Source organism: Oryza sativa, chromosome 3, assembly GCF_034140825.1.
Source record: "Oryza sativa Japonica Group chromosome 3, ASM3414082v1".
Taxonomy (NCBI): domain Eukaryota; kingdom Viridiplantae; phylum Streptophyta; class Magnoliopsida; order Poales; family Poaceae; genus Oryza; species Oryza sativa.
Genome location: NC_089037.1, coordinates 7,255,617 through 7,277,112, shown reverse-complemented (window position 1 = coordinate 7,277,112; position 21,496 = coordinate 7,255,617). Strand labels below are relative to the sequence as shown.

Genomic DNA, 21,496 nt, shown 5'->3' with positions numbered 1-21,496 from the left:
CACAGATTAATCTTAACGGTCACCGCTAGTAGTGACTTCTCGGAGTGTCGATGCGATGTGGATCAGAGCAAGTGATAATCCAAGTGGCGTTCTAATACATCCATATCGATGGCTATCATGCTAGTCATTTTCTACAATTAAGAGAGGGTTGAAACTTCTTCGTACTATCTAAATTATACCCCGAAGCTTAATTATAGTACAATTTTAAGAATTATTTTATGTACTTACATCTGTCCCAAAATAACTTCAGGCATAAGGGCTCAAAATAACTTCAGACATAAGGGTTCAAATTAGCACAGAAAAAAGTGGCACTAATTAATAGAAATGTTATATTAATGGATGGGTAGATAAGAGATACTGAAATGATAAAAACTTAATTTTAGACTGAATGATAGGTAAGAGCATAGAATTTGTTTTGGGACAAATGTTAGATGTTAAAATAAAGTTATCTTAGTACAGATGGAATAGGTTTTTCTGTCTCATTAGCAATAGAAAAGATGTAACTTTTCAGAAAATGCAGTCCAAAAGCAGAACAAGCTTCGCTGGATTATGAAGAACGAATCACATCAACAAATATAACGTGTCAAGCCTAGTTGCACATTGGAAGCTGCTTCGCACTATCAATCAAAATGATCATGATTCTCAAAAGTGAAAAAAAAAGAATGGTTCAGTATTTCAATATTTGACAATACATAACCAGCGGTGGGTACACGTATAAATAGACAAGCCGCTCTAGAGGCATCATCTCTACACTTCAGTTATTCTGCTATAGGAAATAAGACATGACATGATCTTCCAGAGATGCTCAGGTAGGTCATGCATCAACAACGTGAAAATGTCTAGACATCACAGGGAGAATTACATGACCAAAGAAAAGACGATTTATCACAGCAGTCGCACAAAAGGAGAACAAATTTATAGGTTCATTACCTGTTCCTATGAATAATGGCCTAACCTGAAACATGGCAATCTCTAGCTGCTCCTGTTGTGCGAGAGCTAACCTTTTCTATACTGGGACTTCTTAGTGGCACCAAAAAGGAGTACAACTCCGCTGCTCTCCAGCCTTTGACAACAGTATTACTCACACTTGATGGATTTGTATATGTGACGGACAAAGAACAATGCGGCACGGAAACCGATCATGCCCAGCATCAGGAAGAAAGCATAGCAGATGCAAGCCATGTAGCCGAAGAAGAATGATGTCTGCATAAATCCAGACATATCTGATCGTGCATAATAGTAGTACAGACAATACCCATAGACAAAAAATCCAGTTGATCCTCCACATAGGAATGACCTGTATAAGAGAAAGGGCAGAAAAAAAATCATATTGTTGTTCAGCATTTAGTACAAAAGAACAGCATTAAACTGGAGTTCCTAGATAATAAATAGATGGATGAGAGAACATAAGGATTGGTAGAATATCCATAAATGGGTGGTGCTCACTGCTCAGCATTGTATACCTTGCTCATGACAAAAAAATGTAGAGTTGCAACAGATTTCAAGAACTAGTCCCTCTAGAATCCATTGAGATGATACATAATTGGTTATTGCATTGTACTCAAAATTTCACTACGATAATACTTTGCTAATCAGCAACTCCAATTGTAACTATGGGAAAACAACAGAAGGGTGCCCAGGAAATACATATGAATAAGATGTCAAACAAACGAAAAAATAACTGCAGAAAATTGACAGCCACCTGATTGATCTCAGAGCTCAATAAATAAAAGCAAATACCCAAAATATCAGTTTCAGTGTATAAAATGAAATATATGATGCATTCCCATGCCAGTACTTGTTTAAAAAACATAAAGGGAAATGAATGTACCTCCACCACCATTCATGGTCTTCAGCAGCAAGCTGAAAGTACGTCAGTGCAACAGTAATGAAGGCAGTAACAATAAGGAGGATGATGAAGACTATGAAGAGAATGCTGTAAATTGTGTAAATCCTGTGGCCCCAAACACTAGCAAAGATGTAGTAGAGCTCAATATAGATGGCACTGAAAGGTAAAAACCCAGCCATAGCCATCTGCGGGATTGTTTGCCGGTACCACGGAAGTGGAGGAATCTCCCTAGGATATTTGGTGGTACGGCAGGGAGCTTGGAATTCAGTCTTGCTGTTTTTACCAGCAATGCCTCCCAAAACTAGAAGGGGAAATGTAACTAAGGTCCAGATGAGCACAATGACACAGATAGTGCCGAAGGGCAAAGCTGCTGTTGCACTATAAGCAATAGCAACAGTGTTTAGGAAGCAGAAAGTCAGGAATAGGGGTCCACAGAACAGGCATCCTGTCAACAGCAAGTTCCTCACCTGAGAAGTATAAAACGATAGCATTAGTAATAAAAGAATTATAATCGATGCTTTTAAATTTGCAGTCTTAGCATTGTAGAAGTGTCTAGGGATGTATTATGTATACATGTAACACATACCCAGTTTGTTCCCTCTAGCTGACAGTAGAAAGAGGTTGCAATATACCCAGCAATTCCTGAAGTGAGAGCATAGATGACAACCAATGCAGTAAAAAGAGCACCACGATTGTACGGGTAGAATACTCCAACAAGTGCAAGAAGGAATATAAAGGTTGTGCTGCAATGTGCCAAATAAAGATTGTTAGCTATCTGCATGTCTAAAAAGGAACAACAGGAGGAAGAATTCCAGTTAAGCAAAATAAAACCATAATATATGTGGCAAGAAAAGGCCCATCAAAACTTACAGGGCAAACAGTTGAGTTCCGGTGCCGAGAGCAGCCGAAAAAAAGGACTTGTTCTTGGGGAACCGGAAGACATCCCCATGGATATACTTCCATCCAGACTCTTCTTGGTCATCAGCTGCTTCCTCATCATGGGCATACCTTCAAATGAAAAAGGGTTAAACTAAAAACTACGAGATGAAATGTAGTCAAGTCATCAAGCTCATAAATCAAAGAGAAGATCAACCTTCAAGTAATAAATTCATAAGCATTACACTACAAAGGACATATAATCTGAACACCGTTGACATAGTAGATCTGCTTTATGCGCTTCCTTTAGCAAGTTAATAATTTAATATCCATTTCAGACCAAAATATTTGCTCTATGCATCATGCATTAGTTTACTCTCAACTGAAGAACATGGCAAGAGGAAGAATAGATGCTCGTTTAGTAGAATAGAAACCACTGTTTGGAGTGAGTTTCGACAGTCATGTCAATTGTCAAAATGCATCTCCATAGGAAATAAAAATAATTTATATGCTGCAATTTTCCATGTTCTATGGGCTGGCATCTGTCTTTACTGTCACTGCTCATTACATTTCTTTTCTTTTAGTGCTTAACTAGCACATGTGCATAGTGGGCTCAGGCAAATATCGTGACATGCATGGAGTATCTTCCAAAATATCTTTAATACTTAATGTAAATACGTAATGTATAGATCCTTACTTGACAAAATCGTTCTTCAGTACTCGCATGAGGATGGTCGCCAAGAATCCAGTCAAAAGGAGGACTGTAACACAAGAGTTTATGATAGAGAACCAATGGACCTCCAAATGGTGTGGGAGGTTGGAGGAACTGGAATACTTCTCCATCCTCTTCTCAAATGGTGTGGGTGTCTCCTTCCACTTGACTGAGTAAAGGAATTGAACATCAGCTTCCTTGTCCTCAGTCAGGTCAACTAGTGCACTCTGGTCAGTGTGCACATTGATCTCAATAACCCGGTCATTGTTGTAGAGGATGTCAAAGATGATGTGCCTGTACAGGTAATACTTCCACTCTTTCGGATCTGTCTTGCCTCCCTTCTCCACCTTACCAATGAATCCCCACAGTGGGAGGTCATCGTAGTACATCTGGAAGTAGTAGTCCTTTGCTACCGCATTCCGAAACTTGGCCACCTCCTCCTTGGTGAGCTTCTTCGAGCAAACCGGCTTGGAGTCATAATCCACACGGAAATCAAGCTTGTAAGGTGCATCAACCAACCGGTCCCCATTGAGGACCTCACCGAGTGCCTCGCTCTTCTCCTTCACTTTCTCTGTAATTAACACCATTTATTAGCAAACAACTAACTGGGATTCTTCAGCAATGAAGAGGAAGCATGAATCTGTGACTAACTAACCTGGAGAGCAGAAAGGCAGGTCAAAGTACCGATACGTCTCACTGCAAGGAAAAAGGAAAATATCATGACAACGGCATTCGCGTGACATTATCGCCTTTAAGAATAAAAAATCTACTTTACAAATAGATCCGATTCCCAGCAAGTCTAGAATCCGCTCTCCGAACACCTATACTTGCTAAAACTGAAACGAAAACAGAGCCCGACGCGAAGATCTGGGCAGTCAACAGTGCAGTGATCGATCGTTATCCCGTCCAAATCACTACGAACGTCATCTCTCGGATCTCCGAAACTAGCCTCTCTGCGTTTGACCAGACAAACCTAAACCCACGACGACTCAGCCCACACACACCTCGAGGCGAGATCGGGGGGCGGGAACAACTAACCCAACCCACACCCACGAATCTAACGGATCCGACGATGGGATCTGAGCGGGGGAGGAGAGAGAGAGAGCCTCACCTGGGGTTGTGGAAGGGGCCGACCTTGTTGGCGTAGAGCGGGACGAGCTCGTTGGCCTTGTAGCGGTGGTCGGAGCCGTCGGCGACGACGCCGGTCGCCGCGAGGGCCGCGGCGAGAAGGACGAGCAGCGCCGCGGGGGCCGCCGCTGCCGGCGAGGCCATCGCTCTCGTCGGGGCGGGGGCGGGGGCGCGCGCGTTGACGAGGAGAGAGAGCGCGCGCGCGAGGGTTTGGGGGTGGTGGGATGCACGCGCGGAGATCTGAGCCGGAGTGGCCGCTTTGCTTGCTCCTTAATAGAGAGAGAGACCGAGACGAGACGAGACGAGGCGGAGGGGAGATCTGGAGAGGGTGGCGTTTTCAGGGTTGGGTGGGGGGGAGGAAGGTGGAGGCGTACTGTGGCCCTAATATTGTAGTACTAGTATAATGGGGTCAGCTAAGCTAAAGGCTAGTAGTAGCCCACATTTTGGTGCGTCGGTCGGTTTGACACGATCCAAATCAGAGCGCTCTCTCGCTCCCCGGGGGTCGGGGTTGAGTCCAGCGCAAGTTTTCTTTCCACTTTTTGGCCTAGTCACATTCTGATTTTTTTTTGTCAAATATTATCGGTTAGCTCCAGTAGTGAATAGTGAAAGTAGTACGGAAAACTAATAAGATGAAGATTAAGTAATGGTACGGAAAACGGGAAAGTCATTAGCGTATGATTGATTAGGTTTTAACTTATTATAAAGTTGAAAATGGATTTATTTGATAGTTTATAGTAACTTTTATGTATAAATTTTTCACATGAAACATATTGTTTAACGGTTTAAAAAGCGTGATAATGAAAACTGAAGTAGACTACATACATTTTAATCCAAAAAGAACGGGCAGTAGGGCTTCCCTGCTCTCAAGAAAATCAAAGTTTAGTGTATAGCATATGTCCATGTAACAATGTTGTAGAAACTTGAACAAGGGAGGAATGAGGGCAGGAATTTGGTACAACATTGCTGGATGGACATATGCTTCAGCCAAACTTTGTTCAAGTTTGGTACAACATTGCTGGATGGACATATGCTTCAGCCAAACTTGAACTCAGAAACGAATCGGGCTGGATGGAGTACATTGCTGGAAGAGAAGCATTACTGCATAAGCTCACTGGCCATCCCTGGAAGGATGGAAGCGAAGCACATGCTTGATTTTTTTTAAGGTAGAAAAAATTGCTAGGTCATTCAAAGAATCTACAATAGTGACTACTGCAGGAGTGTAATATTCAGTTTTATGCTGCTAAGAAGGTCACTGCCTATAGAGATGAAAATCACAAACATCATGAGAGTTGACAGTACCGCAAGAATGGCAACGGGCCATGTACTACCAAAGTGAGCTTATGCAGTAATACCATCTGCAGCAGTTACCAACTTAGCAGGGCTATGCAAATGCTGAAAGAAAAGAATACCACAACGCAACCTTTGCTTTTCACCTGCCCTCACTAGCGCCATGCAAATGCCACCAATTCAGTGAGCTTCACTTCCCCTAGTTTCATAATCCTTTCCTGCAGTTACGCTGTCATCAGGTTTCCTCTACATACGCATGCTGACTTCAAGTGCTGGTAGGAACTAACTCTGTCGGTCGACAATGACACCTCTTAGCTCTCTGCATGTGATGTATGGAGTATGCAGCTCATTTCCCTGACAATTTCTCATGAATAAATGGGAACCGTTGAGAGAACTGATAAGTTTCAGTCAAAAAAGAACCATCCGCAGGCGGCAGCCACAGCGAGGTGGTTCTCATTTCTACTCCCTCCATCAAAAGAAAAAAAAAACAAACCTAATATTAGATATAATATTTCCTAATACAATAAAATTGGACAGGAGTATGTTCGGATTTGTTGTATAAAAATATATCATTTAATAATAGATTTTTTTCGATTTTGCTATATCTCACTCGAAAGATTTTTTTCTTATCTCTCACTCGATTTTCTCACTCAAATTTACAGTGCATTTTCTTGTAAGTTACAGTGTAATTTATGAAACTTACACGGTAACTTTTGTAAGTTACACTGTAATTTTTGAATCTTCGCATGTAAATTTTAAATTTTGTATTGGATTTGGTCTTTTTCTTGAGGATATGGTAATTTAGTGTCCATTATGGTGTTTCTTAATTACTTTTTGCTTTTTATTATATCTATCGGATTTTAATCCAAAGATTAAAAATCTGTGCGATACCATCATAAAAATCTTTCGAAAGATGTATAGGTACTTCCGATTTTTTTTTGAACAGACGGAGCAACACACTAGTTATCGGGAAAAAAAAAAACCCTTCCAAGACACTGCAATAAGCTAATTGCTAGCGTTATTTTCTTCCCTAAAAATCTTACCTTTTCCGAAGGCATCGGCTTAATGCTTTACTTATTTGGAGGGGCCATGCCTCTTTCCAGATGATTGCTGAAGAATTCTTAATGTTTACTCCATGAATGATTGTATCCCCGGCGTGATTTTCTGCGTGATGGAAATTTTGCACAAACTTTGGAATCACTACGGTTTTGTACTCATGTATCTAAGTAAAATAATCTCTCATTCAACAAACTTAAATTAGCTTAAAACACAAGTTAGCATTAAATTCAACTGAGGCAACCTTTGCTTCCTCCATACAGTCAAGTCAATTCGGCAGTTGAATTTGGTGAGGCCACGAGAAATGGATATGCTCCATCGATTTGGGGGATAACCGCGAGAAATCGTGTGGAACCAACAGACGACAGATAACGAGTTCTGGGCAACTAATTGCTCAGATAAGAAAGAGAGCGTACAACATTGCACATATTACTTTCATCTATTTAATAGTATTTAAGAATAATAATCGAATGAAACCGCTAGAAAAAAAAAAAGAAATCCACAAATCTTAGGAGTCAGGCATAGACACTTCGTAAGAAAAGGATCAAGATTCCATTCAAATTTACAGCAAATACCTCAGTTATCATAAGAATGTAATAAAACTACCTCACAATTGCGGCTGACCTTAACCTTTCTAAACATGCAGAATAATCTTGGGCATCATTAGTCGTGATGACAAGGAATGGACGGTATTTACATCAGTACGAAGGTAACAAAATCTTGATGATACGGCGAATGAGCTTGAGCAATTATATATTAAACACTAACTTTACAAGACTGGCTACAGATGATCCGAATTGATACAACACTCCTAAGATACAACATCACCTGTTGCAGTTTGCGAACAGCGATTGCACCTATGCTATCTTGTCCGAGCAGTGATTTGACAGCTGGACTCGAGGGCTAACGTTAGCATGTCTGTGGAGAATTGATCGTCTGGTTTCAACCATAAAGCCTGACCAAAATAGCGAGAAAATATTAGTAACTAACCCTGCGCTACATGAAAACAACGAACAAACTGAATAGAAAGGCATTGGTCTCCACTGTTATATCTCTTCAGTTTTAAACTTCAAAAACTTAATTGCATATATACACGGTGAAGATACATTACGCACAAGAAAGTCCCTATGCTGAACTATTGGCAGCTCCAAGCGGCTTGTTTGGTAACTGGAGGGAAGAGGATTGGGAGTTTACACGAGGGAATTGATGATGAGATTAAGATGGAAATTTGATTTTTAATCCCAATATCTTGTTTGGTAGAGGTGATGGAAATTGATAGGGAGTTTAGTTGGAGATTAGGTCATTAATAAAAACGGATGGCTGAGATTTGCTTAGACAAAGTAAAGGAGGAATTCCCTCCCAATTACCTGCCCCTACCCAGGTATTGAAAAGGAGGGAGTTCCTTCCTCAATTCCCCATCCCCATCCCACCAAAATTCCCATATCTCCCAACCAAACAAAACACTTAATAGCCTCATCCCTCTAAACTCCCAATCCCTTCTAAAAACTCCCTCCAACCAAACAGGCCGAAGGTGTTTGATTAGAAAGATGTATTCTAAACATGACAGCTAAGTACAAATGATCATAGAGCGTCACCTTGTGGTAGTAAGTTATCGCAGCCTCGAATTTATCCTGTGTTATGAAAAGATGATATTAGTAAAATTCAGATATACTCAGAAAGTAACTGTGGAAGTGTCAAACTGAAACAATGAATCAAGCATATCAGGTCTCATTCTTAAAACTAAAAAATATTGCTTCTACAAATGCAACTTAAGCTTAAAGGTCAATTGTCCTTCGTGATTTTCATGTAAATTAGCAAGGAATCTCTGACCGAAATTTTTTTTCCTGAAAACACTACTACTAGAACTTAAATCACCCTCTCATTACTCTGTTCTCGATTCTTCCAATGGCATCTCTATGCCTTGTCTAGTTGTTTCTCACTTATGCCTATGGGAACTAACAAATACCAAGTATCCCGATGTTTCAACGGTAAACGCTCAGCACACATATATGAATTGATGTTGTAATTGAAGTAGCAGGTTACATAAAACTTAGTTTTGAACTTCTGATCATATAGATATCCAATAGATAATTAAATATAAGTCTATGTGGAAAGACCATGATCTAACACGTATCATCTTCCAGGTTCTTTTGTCAGAATTTGCAGAACTTCTGCCCTATGCACATGATACATCGCCTTTACAGCATGCCAGTGCAGCATAACAGAGATAGTACCATTCAAAGCAGTGGATAAGAAAGGAACAGAAGAGTACCATAAGGTGGTAAGTATAAGCAAGACCAGCAAACGCGCTCAAACTTTTGGTTTGAAAGGTGAGTGCCTTTTCATAATATGATATTGCCTTTTGATATTTCCTGTTGCAACAAAAAAAAAAGGTTAGCTCAAGAATGATATTTTAACAACTGATGACAACAACCAAAAAGAAAGAGAACCAGTATAATTCGGTTAATTATTATTCCATCAGTCAAAACTAACAGCAAAGCTGCTGTTCATCGCAAAGAAATGCTATTCAGGTCAGGATATGCTAGGCACAAAATCTAAGGCATATTTTCTTATTAAAGTTTCATGCAATTTAGGCTTGACTGGCTCTGGATACAAAGAAATCCACAAGTTCGAACTTACCCTCACACACACTGGCCCAAATAATAACACTGGCATATTGCTGATTTATTTTGTTCTAGTCTGTAATAAAAGGTCTTCAAACAAAGCAACCACAGCTGCACAACTGAGATGACTGAACTAAATCAACACTTCCTTTCCCATTCTCTCATGTATAACAAAAATCATAAATTGAGCATATAAATGGGATTGGAACTTGACAAATCTATTGCTAAACTAACATAAAAAAGTCATATGCCAACAGACTTATGAAATTAAATGTAACAATGTGATGCGATGGTTCCCTTACTTGAGTTTCCGCAATGCATGCCCAAGATTCACCAATGTTGGTTCCCACATTTCATTCAAGGAGGATGAAGTATGCTCCAGTGTTAGCTCAAACCACTGAACTGCTTTTTGATACCTAAACATTTTTTTTAAAAAAAACAGAATATCAAATTCTCAACTACTTTAATAGCAGCACAAACAGTTCTTTTTACTGAAACCACTAGAACTGGATGTGTCAAACATTTTTTTCAGCAGAGAACCAAATCTAATGGGATGAAATTTTATAAGTTGAAGAGAATTTGAAAAGCAAATAAAAACCAAACTTGTATATGGATCATGGACATCAATCACACGTTTCAAACTCTAATGATCATACTATAAATGCATAAAACACACTTGTTATCGTGATTGCGTTAATGCAGGGCCCAGCTGGTGCAGCATTAGTTGGAAACTAAGGGGAAAAAAATTAGTTGCTCTCTTACTTGGGTTTACTTCACTGAATACTATGTGAAGATCTTGTCGATACAAAGGGAACAGCAAAGCATCCGTTACAAATCAATCAAGAAAGATGAAACATTTTTTCTCCCCAAAGTTCATCATAATAGCCTATCCTTTCTTATTTATCCTGGAGCCATTCCCCTTCTTTTATTCTTCTTTTATCCCAAAGTTCCTCCGGTGTAGCCAGTTTCTACATGCTAACCTTAACATGAACTAGGGTTCACATCATCCCACTTCAAAAAGCTTTCCATACAATACTATGCATACTACATCCATATTCTATTCAAAATTTCAGAACCACCAAATCAACCTTGTATATCATGGACATCTTTCAAAACATCCATGTTAGCATAACATTTTTCCTATAGGAATATCAGATATAGAACTTATAGGAATGCTTTCCCTTTCATGAGAGCAAAGCATCTTACAAGGGAAAGTGGAGCATCACTGGTTCCAATAATAATAGGATAAGCAGACAAAAGAAACCTTTAGAACAGAGAAACTCTTACTCTTTCATATTATAAGCTACAACCCCCATCTCGTTATATATAAGCGGATCAGATGGGCAGATAGATTTTGCTTGCGTGAAGAACTGCATCACAGCAGAAAGAAAAGGGGGTTTAAAAAAATGATGACAAAACTATTATGCCTTGCCAAATAAAACTTTGCAAATAACATACTCTCCATGATAGGCTCTCATTGTGAGCTACAACAAACAGTATTCACTAAGTAAAAGGAAGTTGTGCATGATAATATCTCATTTTCTATAACCCATCCAATATTACAAATACAGGATGTATTTTCAGCATCTGACCAACTACTATTACCACATTAAACCTCCTTTTTTGCCAAAAACAAAATATGGAATGAGAAAATATAGGGAAAAAAGTCAGCTCTAAGTATAGTTTCTTTATCAGAGTGGAAGCCTCATAAGAAAATTAGTCTCGGTAGGATTTCTCAAGTTATTACCTGCTCTGCAAGTTTGAAATTGTGCATTCGCAAATATTGCATGCCCATGTATAAAGTTGGCAGATGACATCTGAAATAGAAAACAATTTCAACAAATAGTGAGCCGAAGGACAGACAACAACAGAGGTGAAGTAATTGAAGTGCAACAAGAATCTACACTCCAAAACAAAGAGAGGAACTCAATCCACAATGCTCATAATCAGTAATGTGTAGTAGATACAAAAGCTTGCCAGTGTCCCAAAAAACACGAATAGCAGTTTCCAGAACAGAAGGCCAAAAAATGAAAGAAAGTAGAAAGGATCCACAATGCTCATAATCGGTAATGCATAGCAGATACAAAAGCTTGTCACACCCAAAAAAAATACGAATATCAATTTCCAGAATAAAAGGCCAAAACAATTGAAAGATAGTACAAAGGAAAATTAATGCAACTAATTGTGTTAAGATAATTGCTCCTTAGACAAACAAGTACAAGTATGCTCTGGTGTTAATATTGAGTTGACTTAAGTGTAAAAAGAATCAAATTAATTTAATTAATATTTTGCTAAACTGTACACAGCATAATAACATAACAAATAAAGAAGTTTTTTTACACAAACAATTACTTCGAAAGGAATTACTGACCCAGGAAATAGCCGAGCTGCTGTCCGAAATGCAGCCATTGCTTGATCACCCTCCTCCTGTGCAGCATAAGCAATACCAGTACCAATCCAAGCAGGAGGAAATGTCCCATCTAACCCTGTAGCTTTGCTGATAGGAAATATATTAGTGCAAAACATATTACAGCTACTTAAAATTGAACAAGAATACAAGGTATAAGAAGTTGTAAGAGGGTTAAACCCATCCATGATTAAATTCAATGAACAATGAGCATTGAACAAATAAGAAACAAAATAACCTGCAACCTTTGGACTGGTATAACTGAGACACATGTCTTAAGAAAATATATATTGTTTATTTGAACTTGGACTCTGGAGAATTATTGGACAGATATGTTTCACCTTACAAACCATCTGACAGACTGATACTACATGAGTAGAACCTACTCATTTCTGTCTTTTTATCACATTGTTCTATCATTCCAGACAACTAAAAATATTTAACAAAGAAATATATTGTTTGTTATAAGAAATCAATCAGTCAGTTGGATATGCGTAGATTTCAGGAGGCAATGGCACCTATGGACACTGTTCTCTCCATCAGATGGTAACACTATTGTAGCACACATGTTATACCATGTCTGCCATGTTTTCATGACAAAAGTGTTGCCTTACGCAGGAACATGGTTGTGATTTGCAGTGCAGAGGATATTCACTAATCACACCCTATTTTATTTTACATCCCAACATCGAAGGCACAGCAGGATTATCTTCTAAGCTATCCTAAGGCAAAAATGCATAGTGAAGGTTCAAATAAAAATAATACAGTAGAAATTAAGAGAAGAATATGCTTACCCAAAGTATCTGCGTGCTTGATCATACTTCTTAATACAGTAGTAATAACACCCAACAGCAAACCAGGAAAGAGCTCTACAGATGGAACCACAGCTGACATTAAAATAATATACTTTGTTTGCTCATGTCTGACTACAAACAATCAAGTGTACTTTAGTATTATGTCCCTCCAACTATTGGAGTCTATATAACCAACATGAAGGGGGGGGGGGGGGGTCAATCTCTTCTTGTTCATCACATAAATAAAGGTCAGTTAACATATTTTACCCCAATCCCGATGCTATTAAAGGCTAGATTTTACAAGTTGCATTAAAGTTTGCAGAAAGATGAATAATGTGCACAACACTGTCATTATATCTAAGATTGTTACATGCAAATGAAAGGGGGAAAAGCCCATCTAGCAGGATAACAAATATTATGTGGGTCTGAATGTGGGCAGGCCAGTGGGAATACTCACTTCTGAGGATAGTCCTTCACTAGATTGCAGGCCAAAATATAAAGGTCATTTGAATGGCCAAGCTCCATTGCAGCTGCCAAATGAACTAACGTGCATTTCAAATGAAAAGGGTCCCTTTCAAGTAACCTGAGGCACATATAGCATCACAAGAATGATAAACCAATATTGATCAAGGAAACATATGTACCGACAATGAATCATTTACCAACTTACGCAGATGTGAGTTCGAAACATTTTTGGTACTCTCCACTCTGATGATAGTATTCAGCTTTGCAAGCCAACACGTCAATATTATTTTTCAGTGTCAGTCCTGAACTCAAAGATGAAATACTACAAGATTCTCGTTCAAATTCCTTGAACTTTGCTTCCACTATATATTCTTTTTCATGCTAAAGCCATAAAACAAAACAAACCATGATCAAAAGAAATATAAGTGAATGCAGATACACATATTGTTTATTAAATTGCAAAGCAATGCAGTTAATAAGTCGTGTACCTTCCTTATCAAACAAGAGTAGAATGCTGAGAGCCACCCATCTTCTTTTCCAAATTTTAGAGAGGACAATAGCTCAGATTCTGATATCATTGCATAACAATAAGTACCAAGAACAAAGAGAGGATTGAAGGTCCAACATTAAGCATATCTTCTTAAAACTAGTCCAGTAATAACAATAAACATTGTATTATTTAAAAGAAATATCCTAAGAGGATGGACATGACAGATGGGAAGATTGATTTTGTAAAACTTACCTTCCTCGCATGTCAACATGTAGTTATCAACAAGGCATTCAAGGGCCTGCCATGTACAGACATAAGAAGTTAGGAATGAACTAACTGGGGTTACCACAGAGGCCCAATTCCATGTTAGCATCTGGATGCCAAATTCCATATTTAGTAGAACCAAAAATACAAAATAATGGTGGTTCATGTAATTGAAAAGGTATTGTACTAAAGAGTCACATGATTCTTCTCACCTCATAGCACAAAGGATCAGCCTTCACTGCAGCTTTGTACCTGAGATAACAGCAGAACAAAGCCATAAAACCATCTTAACCAAGCTATTTGGCCAGATATGCCCAAAAAAAAACACTGATTAGACAATCCTGCTTAAATCTTAATTTCAAACAAAGAAAATTAGCAGTACTTCCAGGTAGCAACAGTTATTTCAACTATTAGCAGTGTGTCCTCGTTTTACAAGAAAAACTCATTTTCTTTATATCTTCTAAAGAGTATCGAATAACCCAACATTCTCAGTGAAGATATTGAGTAAAAGGTGTAAGAGAAGAAAGACTTCAAAATAACTGCATCGTCATTCACCAGAACCACTGAATACACTCAATTAGACAAAAAATGAAATGATGCTTTACCATTGTCGAGCAAGGTCACAGTTGTCCAGTGCTTCGTATGCCTTGCCACGTAAAAAACATATTGCCGCTTTGATCTGGCAAGCAAATATTACTATCAATCACCATACTAAGAGAGAGAGAGAGAGGCATGGGGAAGAGAAAGAAGAGTCAACACACATTGATCTCATGGTCTTCAGCATCCTTATCAAAGTAAATGTCACTGCCATCATCCTGATCAACAACGTTTCCATGCTCATCTATTTTTGCATCTCCAAGTATGATCAAACACTGATGCCATTCTTTCAACTCCTCCTAACAAACCAAAACAAAACGATGAAACAGTAGCTAAGATAAAAGGAAAGACGGTAGATAAAATAAAGGACTACACAGGACTGTACACCAGAGCACAAATCAGAAAAATCTATACTGAATCATAATATTTTCTGGTATGGTTCAATTTTCTAAAGTAAAATCTTAGAAGTACATTAAAAAAATCACTAATCCTATACAGTTCTTTTGATCTTTCCTATAAGAAACCAGATTTTTGTTTCGAGTGTCATGGATATTGATTGAATAAGCAGTCAAAATCATATGTGCAGTTTATATATCTGACATATATAGAACTTAAACAAAATTCTCATTTATCTAAAAGTCCGAAGCAGGAAGCACATATTATAATCAACCAAACTCCCAGATCAGACCAGCTATTAAGAACCAAGCTAAGCACCCGTTCATTGATGGAATGCCCAAGTAAAAATATTCTGGTCGAGAAAATGCAGGTGTATCATGTTAATTATTTTGAAGCATCAGCAGAGCATTGGACTTGAAGCCAAAAAAATGAAATCCCCCAGTGCAAGCCATTGGGCGCACCTTGTGTGAAGTAAACGACCCTATCTCAACTCATACAGCTAAAGCTAAAAGCTGATCAAGCAAAATTTTATCGAGTGCTTGCAAACACACAGAATCAAATCGTCAAAAAAACTGCCAAACAATGCCCAGAGTGAAAGAACATTGAGGCCACCATACAACCACAAGCTGTTCATAAGGAAGCTCAAGCGCAGCCACGCACTGGAACATTAACAGGGGCAGTGAAACTAAACCTTCTATCTACACACAGCATGCACCCAACATGTTCGACAAAATGGCAGACTAAACAAGGGCGTGGGTGGGGAAGCTCACGAGGCACTTGGCTGCGAGGAAGCGGAAGCGGAGGTCGCGGAGGAGCTTGGAGGAGTTGAGGATGTGGAGCGCGCGGCGGAAGTGGCGGCCCAGGAAGAGCGCCTGCGCGAGCATGTAGACGTCGGCGGGGTCCCCCGTGGCCGCGGCCACCTTGTCGGCGAGGAAGATGGCGGACGCGTACAGGTGCTTCCCGACGCTGTCCCGCACCACCCCGCGCAGCCGCTCCACCGCCTCCTCCCTCATCTCCGCCGCCACCTCCCCCTCCGCCTCCGCCTCTCTCCTCCGCTTGGGATTTTTCTGCGCTGCGGCGGCGGTGGTGGGCGGCGCTGCTGGAGGGAAACCGAATTTTGTATCCCACATTCGCCACTAGGGTTCGCGGCGGAGAGTGGTGGTTTTTGGAAATTTCTCACGGGGAAAAAAAAATGGAGTCCCGACGCGCCGCGGATCGCAGCAAGTGATCGATGGATGGAACGTGCAAGCAGTATGGCTTATGGGCCACGGGCCCACGGCCCACAACATATGCAAACGAACCAGAAAGCCTGTATAGGAGAGGACACACGGGCCAGGCCCATCATCTGGCCGGATTCGGAATCTACCTCTGTGAAATTGCGATCAAAACCTACGGAAATGTATAGATTTCGTGGTATACAAATGTTGATTTTGCCAGCTTACATTGACGTTCTTCACCTTAGTCGTCCCTGTTTGAATTTACTTTTCTATTATTATTAACACGGGAGAAACGATAATTTGAAATGATTCCTTTGGAATTCCTGCAAATTCTTATGTCTATCTTACAATTGCTGCACTGTTCTTTTTTTTTTTATCATGTGAAGACGAATTAATGTGCACGAACGTCGTCCATCGGAGCCGAAAGCGGTCGCTACACGCCGCCGGTGATGGCCCTCGTTGCCGGAGTAGCGGTCATCGCCTGTGAGCCGCACCGCTGGAAATCGGCGACGCGGGGCGGCGGCATGCCGCGGGGAGCCGTCGCTCTCACCGGCGGCGAGACGCCGACGGCGCCGGCCGGGTGCGCCGCCGCCAGGGCTTCTTCGCCGTCGGCTGCGAGGTCGCCGCCGCCGCAGGAGAGGAGGCACGAGGCGGTCTGGGAGCAGCCCAGCGTGGTCACGATGACGTAGCTGCCGTTCTCGTACAGCTTCATGACGTAGCACTCCTCGTCCTCGAGGGTCTCGCGCGGGACGCCGCCCACCCGTCGCGCAGGCGCCGCCGGCGAGGCCACGGGAACGGCGGCGACGTCGTCGGCGGCGGCGGCGGTGGAGGGCGCGTCGTCAAAGCAGTTGAGGTGGCAGTAGTCCCAGTAGATGGGGCACCTCCTGATCAGGATCGGGTTGCGCCCGGTGCAGAGGTAGCAGATGTACATCTCCGTGTCGTCGCCGCCAGTCGTCGCCGTGGCGGTGGCATTGCCGGGCGCCGTGTTGCCGTCGCCGCCCGTGGTGGACACGGCGGCGGCGGCGAGGAGGAGGAGAACTTGGTAGGATGCACGGTTGATGGAAGCTGCTGAGAGAGGCATATCACAAATTGATGAGAGATGATGCGTGCAGCCTGTCTCATTTATAAGGGTTTTTTTTATGGCGGGGATATTTATAGGTCATTTTGGCTGCAGCTGCATTTTGACGTCAGGAGCGTAGTAGTATGAAATTATGATTATGTTGGGAGACCAACAAAATCTCAGTCAATGAATGGATACTACAATTTGACTATACGAGAATAAGTGCTTACCTGTTTCTGCGTAAGAGTGCTATCTGAATTCTGAAGGGTGGTATCAAATTTCAATCGAGCAATCTGCTAATTATCTCTTCCCATGTAGAGGTTACATGTTTTTCTTCATCAAGATAAACCAGAAAAATCGGTTGCATACATATGTTATTTTGTAATTAAGATTCGGATTGTATCTCTGTTTCGTTAGCACGCTTTTAAACTATTAAACGGTATATTTCATGCAAAAACTTTCTATATATAGGTTGCTTTAAAATATTAAAGATACCCATTTATAAAGGCTGTAATAATTATATTTTAATTAATCATGCACTAATAGTTTTCTCGTTTCACGCGCATCAACTTAATATTTCATCCTCATCTGAAAAATAGCTTTCTAGCTGTACTCATTTTCCAGATCAAACGTCTAGGGTATACATTTCCTATTTTCCTCTGTACAAATTTTCTAACAAGGTTCATACTCATGAATACCCGGTACATATCCCTTTCAAAAAAAAAACATAGTACATGCACGTAGACTACGCATATCGCTATGAACAGCAAACAAATGTAGTGCAAATCAGTAGTGGAATAGTGATTTACTAATTCAGCTGTTCAGCAACTACGCGCTCCGGCGGTGGATGGTACTATTTGTCAGCGGTGGACACGGTTAATTAGCAAGCCCAGGAAGCAATGGATTCTGTTTGAAAGTGGTGAGCAACAAGCAAAGTGTGTTGTGCTGCCGCAGCCATTTACCAAAAAACAAACCACCGAAACGGCAGGTTGGGACGTTTTTAGCCATAGAACGAGGAGACTTCTCGTGTTGCTGCCGCAAGCCGCAAGATCGATCCGATCAGTAAGAAATTAAACGGCTGTGAATTTATCCCAAGAACACACACTCGTAATTTGGTTAACAGAGACAGATCGTAGTTTGCAAATATGAGCTGGTTGATTCTTCCACATTAACTACTACTTCCTGAAAAAAAATTGTGAAACCTAAAGTGTTACTCGTATTATTATTTTTATTTGTTTTGCTTGCTTGAATTTCTTTTGGTTTTCTCTCTACCATACTGCCTATATATTTATGCACAGATTGACACGAGGTTTAGTGCTATGTCCAACGTTACATTCGTCGGATCGGATCATCAAACGGCACGTACGCGTTGTCGACATGGGCTCGCGGACGGCGGCACCCGGGCACGGCTAGCGCTGGTCGCCGCACCGCTCGAACTCGGTCAGGCCGCGCGGCAGCGGGCTACCGATGGCGGCCGGGGTGATCTCGCCGGAAGCGGCGCCCGACGACGACGACGACGGCAGCGCGTCGCCGTAGCTGCACACGAGGTAGCATCCCGCGGACGCCTGGCAGCTGACCACGTCGACGACGACCCAGCTGCCGTCAGGGTACACCTTCATGACGTAGCAGTCGTCGTGGCCCCCGCCCCGGCCGTTGTCGCCGCCATCGTCGTCGGCGGCGGAAAAAGGCAGCGCGCGCGGCGGAGACGAGGAGGAGGAGCGCGACGCCGACGACGGCGACGAGAGGCAGGCGATGTGGCACTCGTCCTTGTCGAGGGGGCACCAGCTGATCATCAGCGTGTTGCGCCCGCGGCAGAGGTAGCAGATGTACTGCTGCTCCTCCTCCGTCGTCGCCGTCGATAGCGGCGAGGAGCGGCCGCGGCGCGCCATCACGGTTGCGTTGGCGGCGGCCGCCGTGGCATTGGTGCCACGAGCCACGACGGCGGACGTGGCTGGCCTGGCGGCCGCCGTGCCTACCAAGAGGACGGCGGCGACGGCGAAGGAGTAAAAGGAGAAGATGGAAGCCGAGAAAGCCATTGGCAAATAATAATTGAAGGCGTGTGCGCGGTGACACTGACACACGCAGCGCGTGGCTTATATAGGATGGTATTTAGGTGGAGAGATTAGTACTATGGTCATGTTTGGAAAATAGGTTTGGGATATGATTTCCCACACCTCAAAGGATAAGTCTTAATCTTAGCTATCCATCATTCTCACCATATTTCATCCTATCGCTTCATTCATTTCCGTTTCCTAATTCCACCTCTCCTAACCTATTTTCCAAACACCCTATAGTACTAAATTAGCGAGAAGATTGGATGTCCTTGAGCTTTACTGCAGAGGAGTATATGCAAAGAAGTTATCATGGGTTTTAAAATTTAATCATTTCCTCCCAATAAAACTTTGTCAGTGATATGGGCCCGGGGTTATCATGTTTAGAGGGAGGAGGCTGCCCCCCCCCCAAAATGCCACATGGCCCTCCCCCAAGGGGAGTCAGGCCCGAGGTGGGGTGGCGGCCACTCCTTCCCAAATACTAGTCGGAGGAGGCCGCCCCCCAATGCCACGTGGCCCTCCCCCAAGGAGAGTCAGGCCCGAGGTGGGATGGCGGCCACTCCCTGGCCGAGACTAGAGGGAAAAGGCTGCCCCAGGCGCCACGTGGCCCTCCCCCGAGGGGGGATCGAGCCCGAGGTCGGGCGGCGGCGGCCACCTCCCGTGACTAGGGGTCGGGCTCCCCCGACCACCTCTCTAGGTCACCACGTACAGGTGCCCACCTACCCGCATTTATGGCGACCCGAGCGGTCGCGCCACGCCGGCGTGCAGTGTACTCAACCGGTCTGTGACCGGTCGAATAACCGATGGAACTGGCTAGTGCACCTGTGCGCTGCTCGTGTGTTAGGCGGCGTGCAGCCTGACATGTCCCATCAAATAATGATGGTGAGAGGTTCTCATCCTCTTATCCCAGCCGGAGTCGGTCCTCCCGCTCTGGTCAAAGCTAGGCTCCCGTTCCCCGATGTAATAGGAGCCCAGAAGTCTTCACCCATTAAATGGTGAATGACATGGGCGTCCCTCGTGTCAGGCGGCATGGTGTGGTAGGCCCCACGACCGAGGCGACGTGGATGCGGCTTCCAAGTTAAGGAACAAGACATGCATTTAATGCAAAGATGGTAATACTTCTCGAGGAAGTTAGTTGTTGGGCCTATGTGGTATCCCCTTGAACTATAAAAGGAGGACCTTGCCCACTGAGAAAAGGGACGATGACGACGACGACGACACTCAGTAGGCCTGAACTCTAGGAGAAGAAGAGCGAGAATGCTCTCCGGAGTTTAGGAACCCTTGTAACACTCAACCATAATTCCAAACACAGGAGTAGGGTATTACGCTTCTTAGCGGAGCGAACCTGTATAAATCTCTTTTGTCTCATCGTCTTTGGGGATTGAACGCCCTCAAGATCACACAGCTTCGCTCACCAAGCCCTCGAATCTCACCCGCTGCCCCCGGCCGAACTCACAAAGGGGGGCCTCACGGTTCCCTGATGGAGGAGTTCATTCTCCGACATCTGGCGCGCCAGGTAGGGGGCGCGTTCGTGATTTTTGAGGTTCTTTCGAGCGCCGGCGCGATAAGTGTTGCGCCGCCAATGCGGGGGAAGGCGCAGCTTCCTCAGGAGTGCCGCACCACCCCAGGCAGGGGGCCAGGCCCCCCTCATCTTCACCGGATAAGGCTGGCGGCCAGGTCTTTATGGCGAGTCTTCGGAATGACCGATGACCCCCAAAGTTTCGGCCCAGCCTCACCGAAAGGTACCACGGTAGCATCAACCCCTCCGAGTCCCTCCAGATCCACACGACGATCATAGAGGCGGCGTGGGGTGACGACCGGGTCAAGGCGAGTTTCTTCCCCATGGCCCTTCATGGCCAAGCGCGGGGATCGCTCATGAACCTGCCACCTGCCTCGGTCTACTCCTGAGAGGACTCTTGCAGTTGAGCTCCGGGTGTCGTCGAAGCCCGGGACCCCCTGTGCTGGCTCTTCCATAGCGGCTAGTTTTGGTCCCGCCGGCTGGCTACGGTGCTCGGCCCGGCTCAACTAATCGTCCTTTCAAGCTTCAAGTATTTTCATTTTTTCAATTCATCAGCTTAATACAGCTTGAAGTCTTATATTTATTTTCCCCCGTTCTTTTCTCATGGCCATATGACGCTCGCGTGTTGCGCATTTGTTTGCTCCCTCGGTGGTAAAAGCCCAACCTCTCTCCCATCTACATGAATGTTTCCTCGCTAGGTGTGG

The 21,496-nt window shown here is 43.0% G+C and overlaps 4 protein-coding genes across 4 annotated transcripts; all 4 read right to left on the bottom strand.

Annotated features, from left to right (window-relative positions):
* Positions 1–649: 649 nt before the first annotated feature.
* On the bottom strand, positions 650–4,914 carry LOC4332186 (transmembrane 9 superfamily member 3). The gene is made up of 7 exons (XM_015775462.3): positions 4,549–4,914; positions 4,093–4,133; positions 3,423–4,008; positions 2,720–2,857; positions 2,436–2,592; positions 1,832–2,316; positions 650–1,297 (listed from the first exon to the last, which is right to left on the bottom strand). Exons 1-7 carry the CDS (start codon positions 4,707–4,709, stop codon positions 1,078–1,080), a joined length of 1,788 nt encoding a protein of 595 aa, XP_015630948.1. The 5' UTR covers positions 4,710–4,914; the 3' UTR covers positions 650–1,077.
* A 2,518-nt stretch (positions 4,915–7,432) lies between these two features.
* Positions 7,433–16,125, bottom strand: LOC9267792 (anaphase-promoting complex subunit 6). Its single transcript, XM_015772908.3, has 16 exons — positions 15,716–16,125; positions 14,714–14,848; positions 14,558–14,631; positions 14,165–14,204; positions 13,941–13,986; positions 13,687–13,766; positions 13,404–13,579; positions 13,191–13,316; positions 12,734–12,808; positions 11,904–12,029; positions 11,280–11,349; positions 10,820–10,902; positions 9,835–9,948; positions 9,181–9,280; positions 8,504–8,539; positions 7,433–7,863 (listed from the first exon to the last, which is right to left on the bottom strand). The coding sequence occupies exons 1-16, from the start codon at positions 16,073–16,075 to the stop codon at positions 7,771–7,773; spliced, it is 1,734 nt and encodes a 577-aa protein (XP_015628394.1). The 5' UTR covers positions 16,076–16,125; the 3' UTR covers positions 7,433–7,770.
* A 291-nt stretch (positions 16,126–16,416) lies between these two features.
* On the bottom strand, positions 16,417–17,256 carry LOC107277088 (uncharacterized). Its single transcript, XM_026024494.2, has one exon. The coding sequence runs from the start codon at positions 17,241–17,243 to the stop codon at positions 16,596–16,598; it is 648 nt and encodes a 215-aa protein (XP_025880279.1). The 5' UTR covers positions 17,244–17,256; the 3' UTR covers positions 16,417–16,595.
* A 1,102-nt stretch (positions 17,257–18,358) lies between these two features.
* LOC112938344 (uncharacterized) lies at positions 18,359–19,286 on the bottom strand. Its single transcript, XM_026024411.2, has one exon. The coding sequence runs from the start codon at positions 19,256–19,258 to the stop codon at positions 18,632–18,634; it is 627 nt and encodes a 208-aa protein (XP_025880196.1). The 5' UTR covers positions 19,259–19,286; the 3' UTR covers positions 18,359–18,631.
* Positions 19,287–21,496: the final 2,210 nt, after the last annotated feature.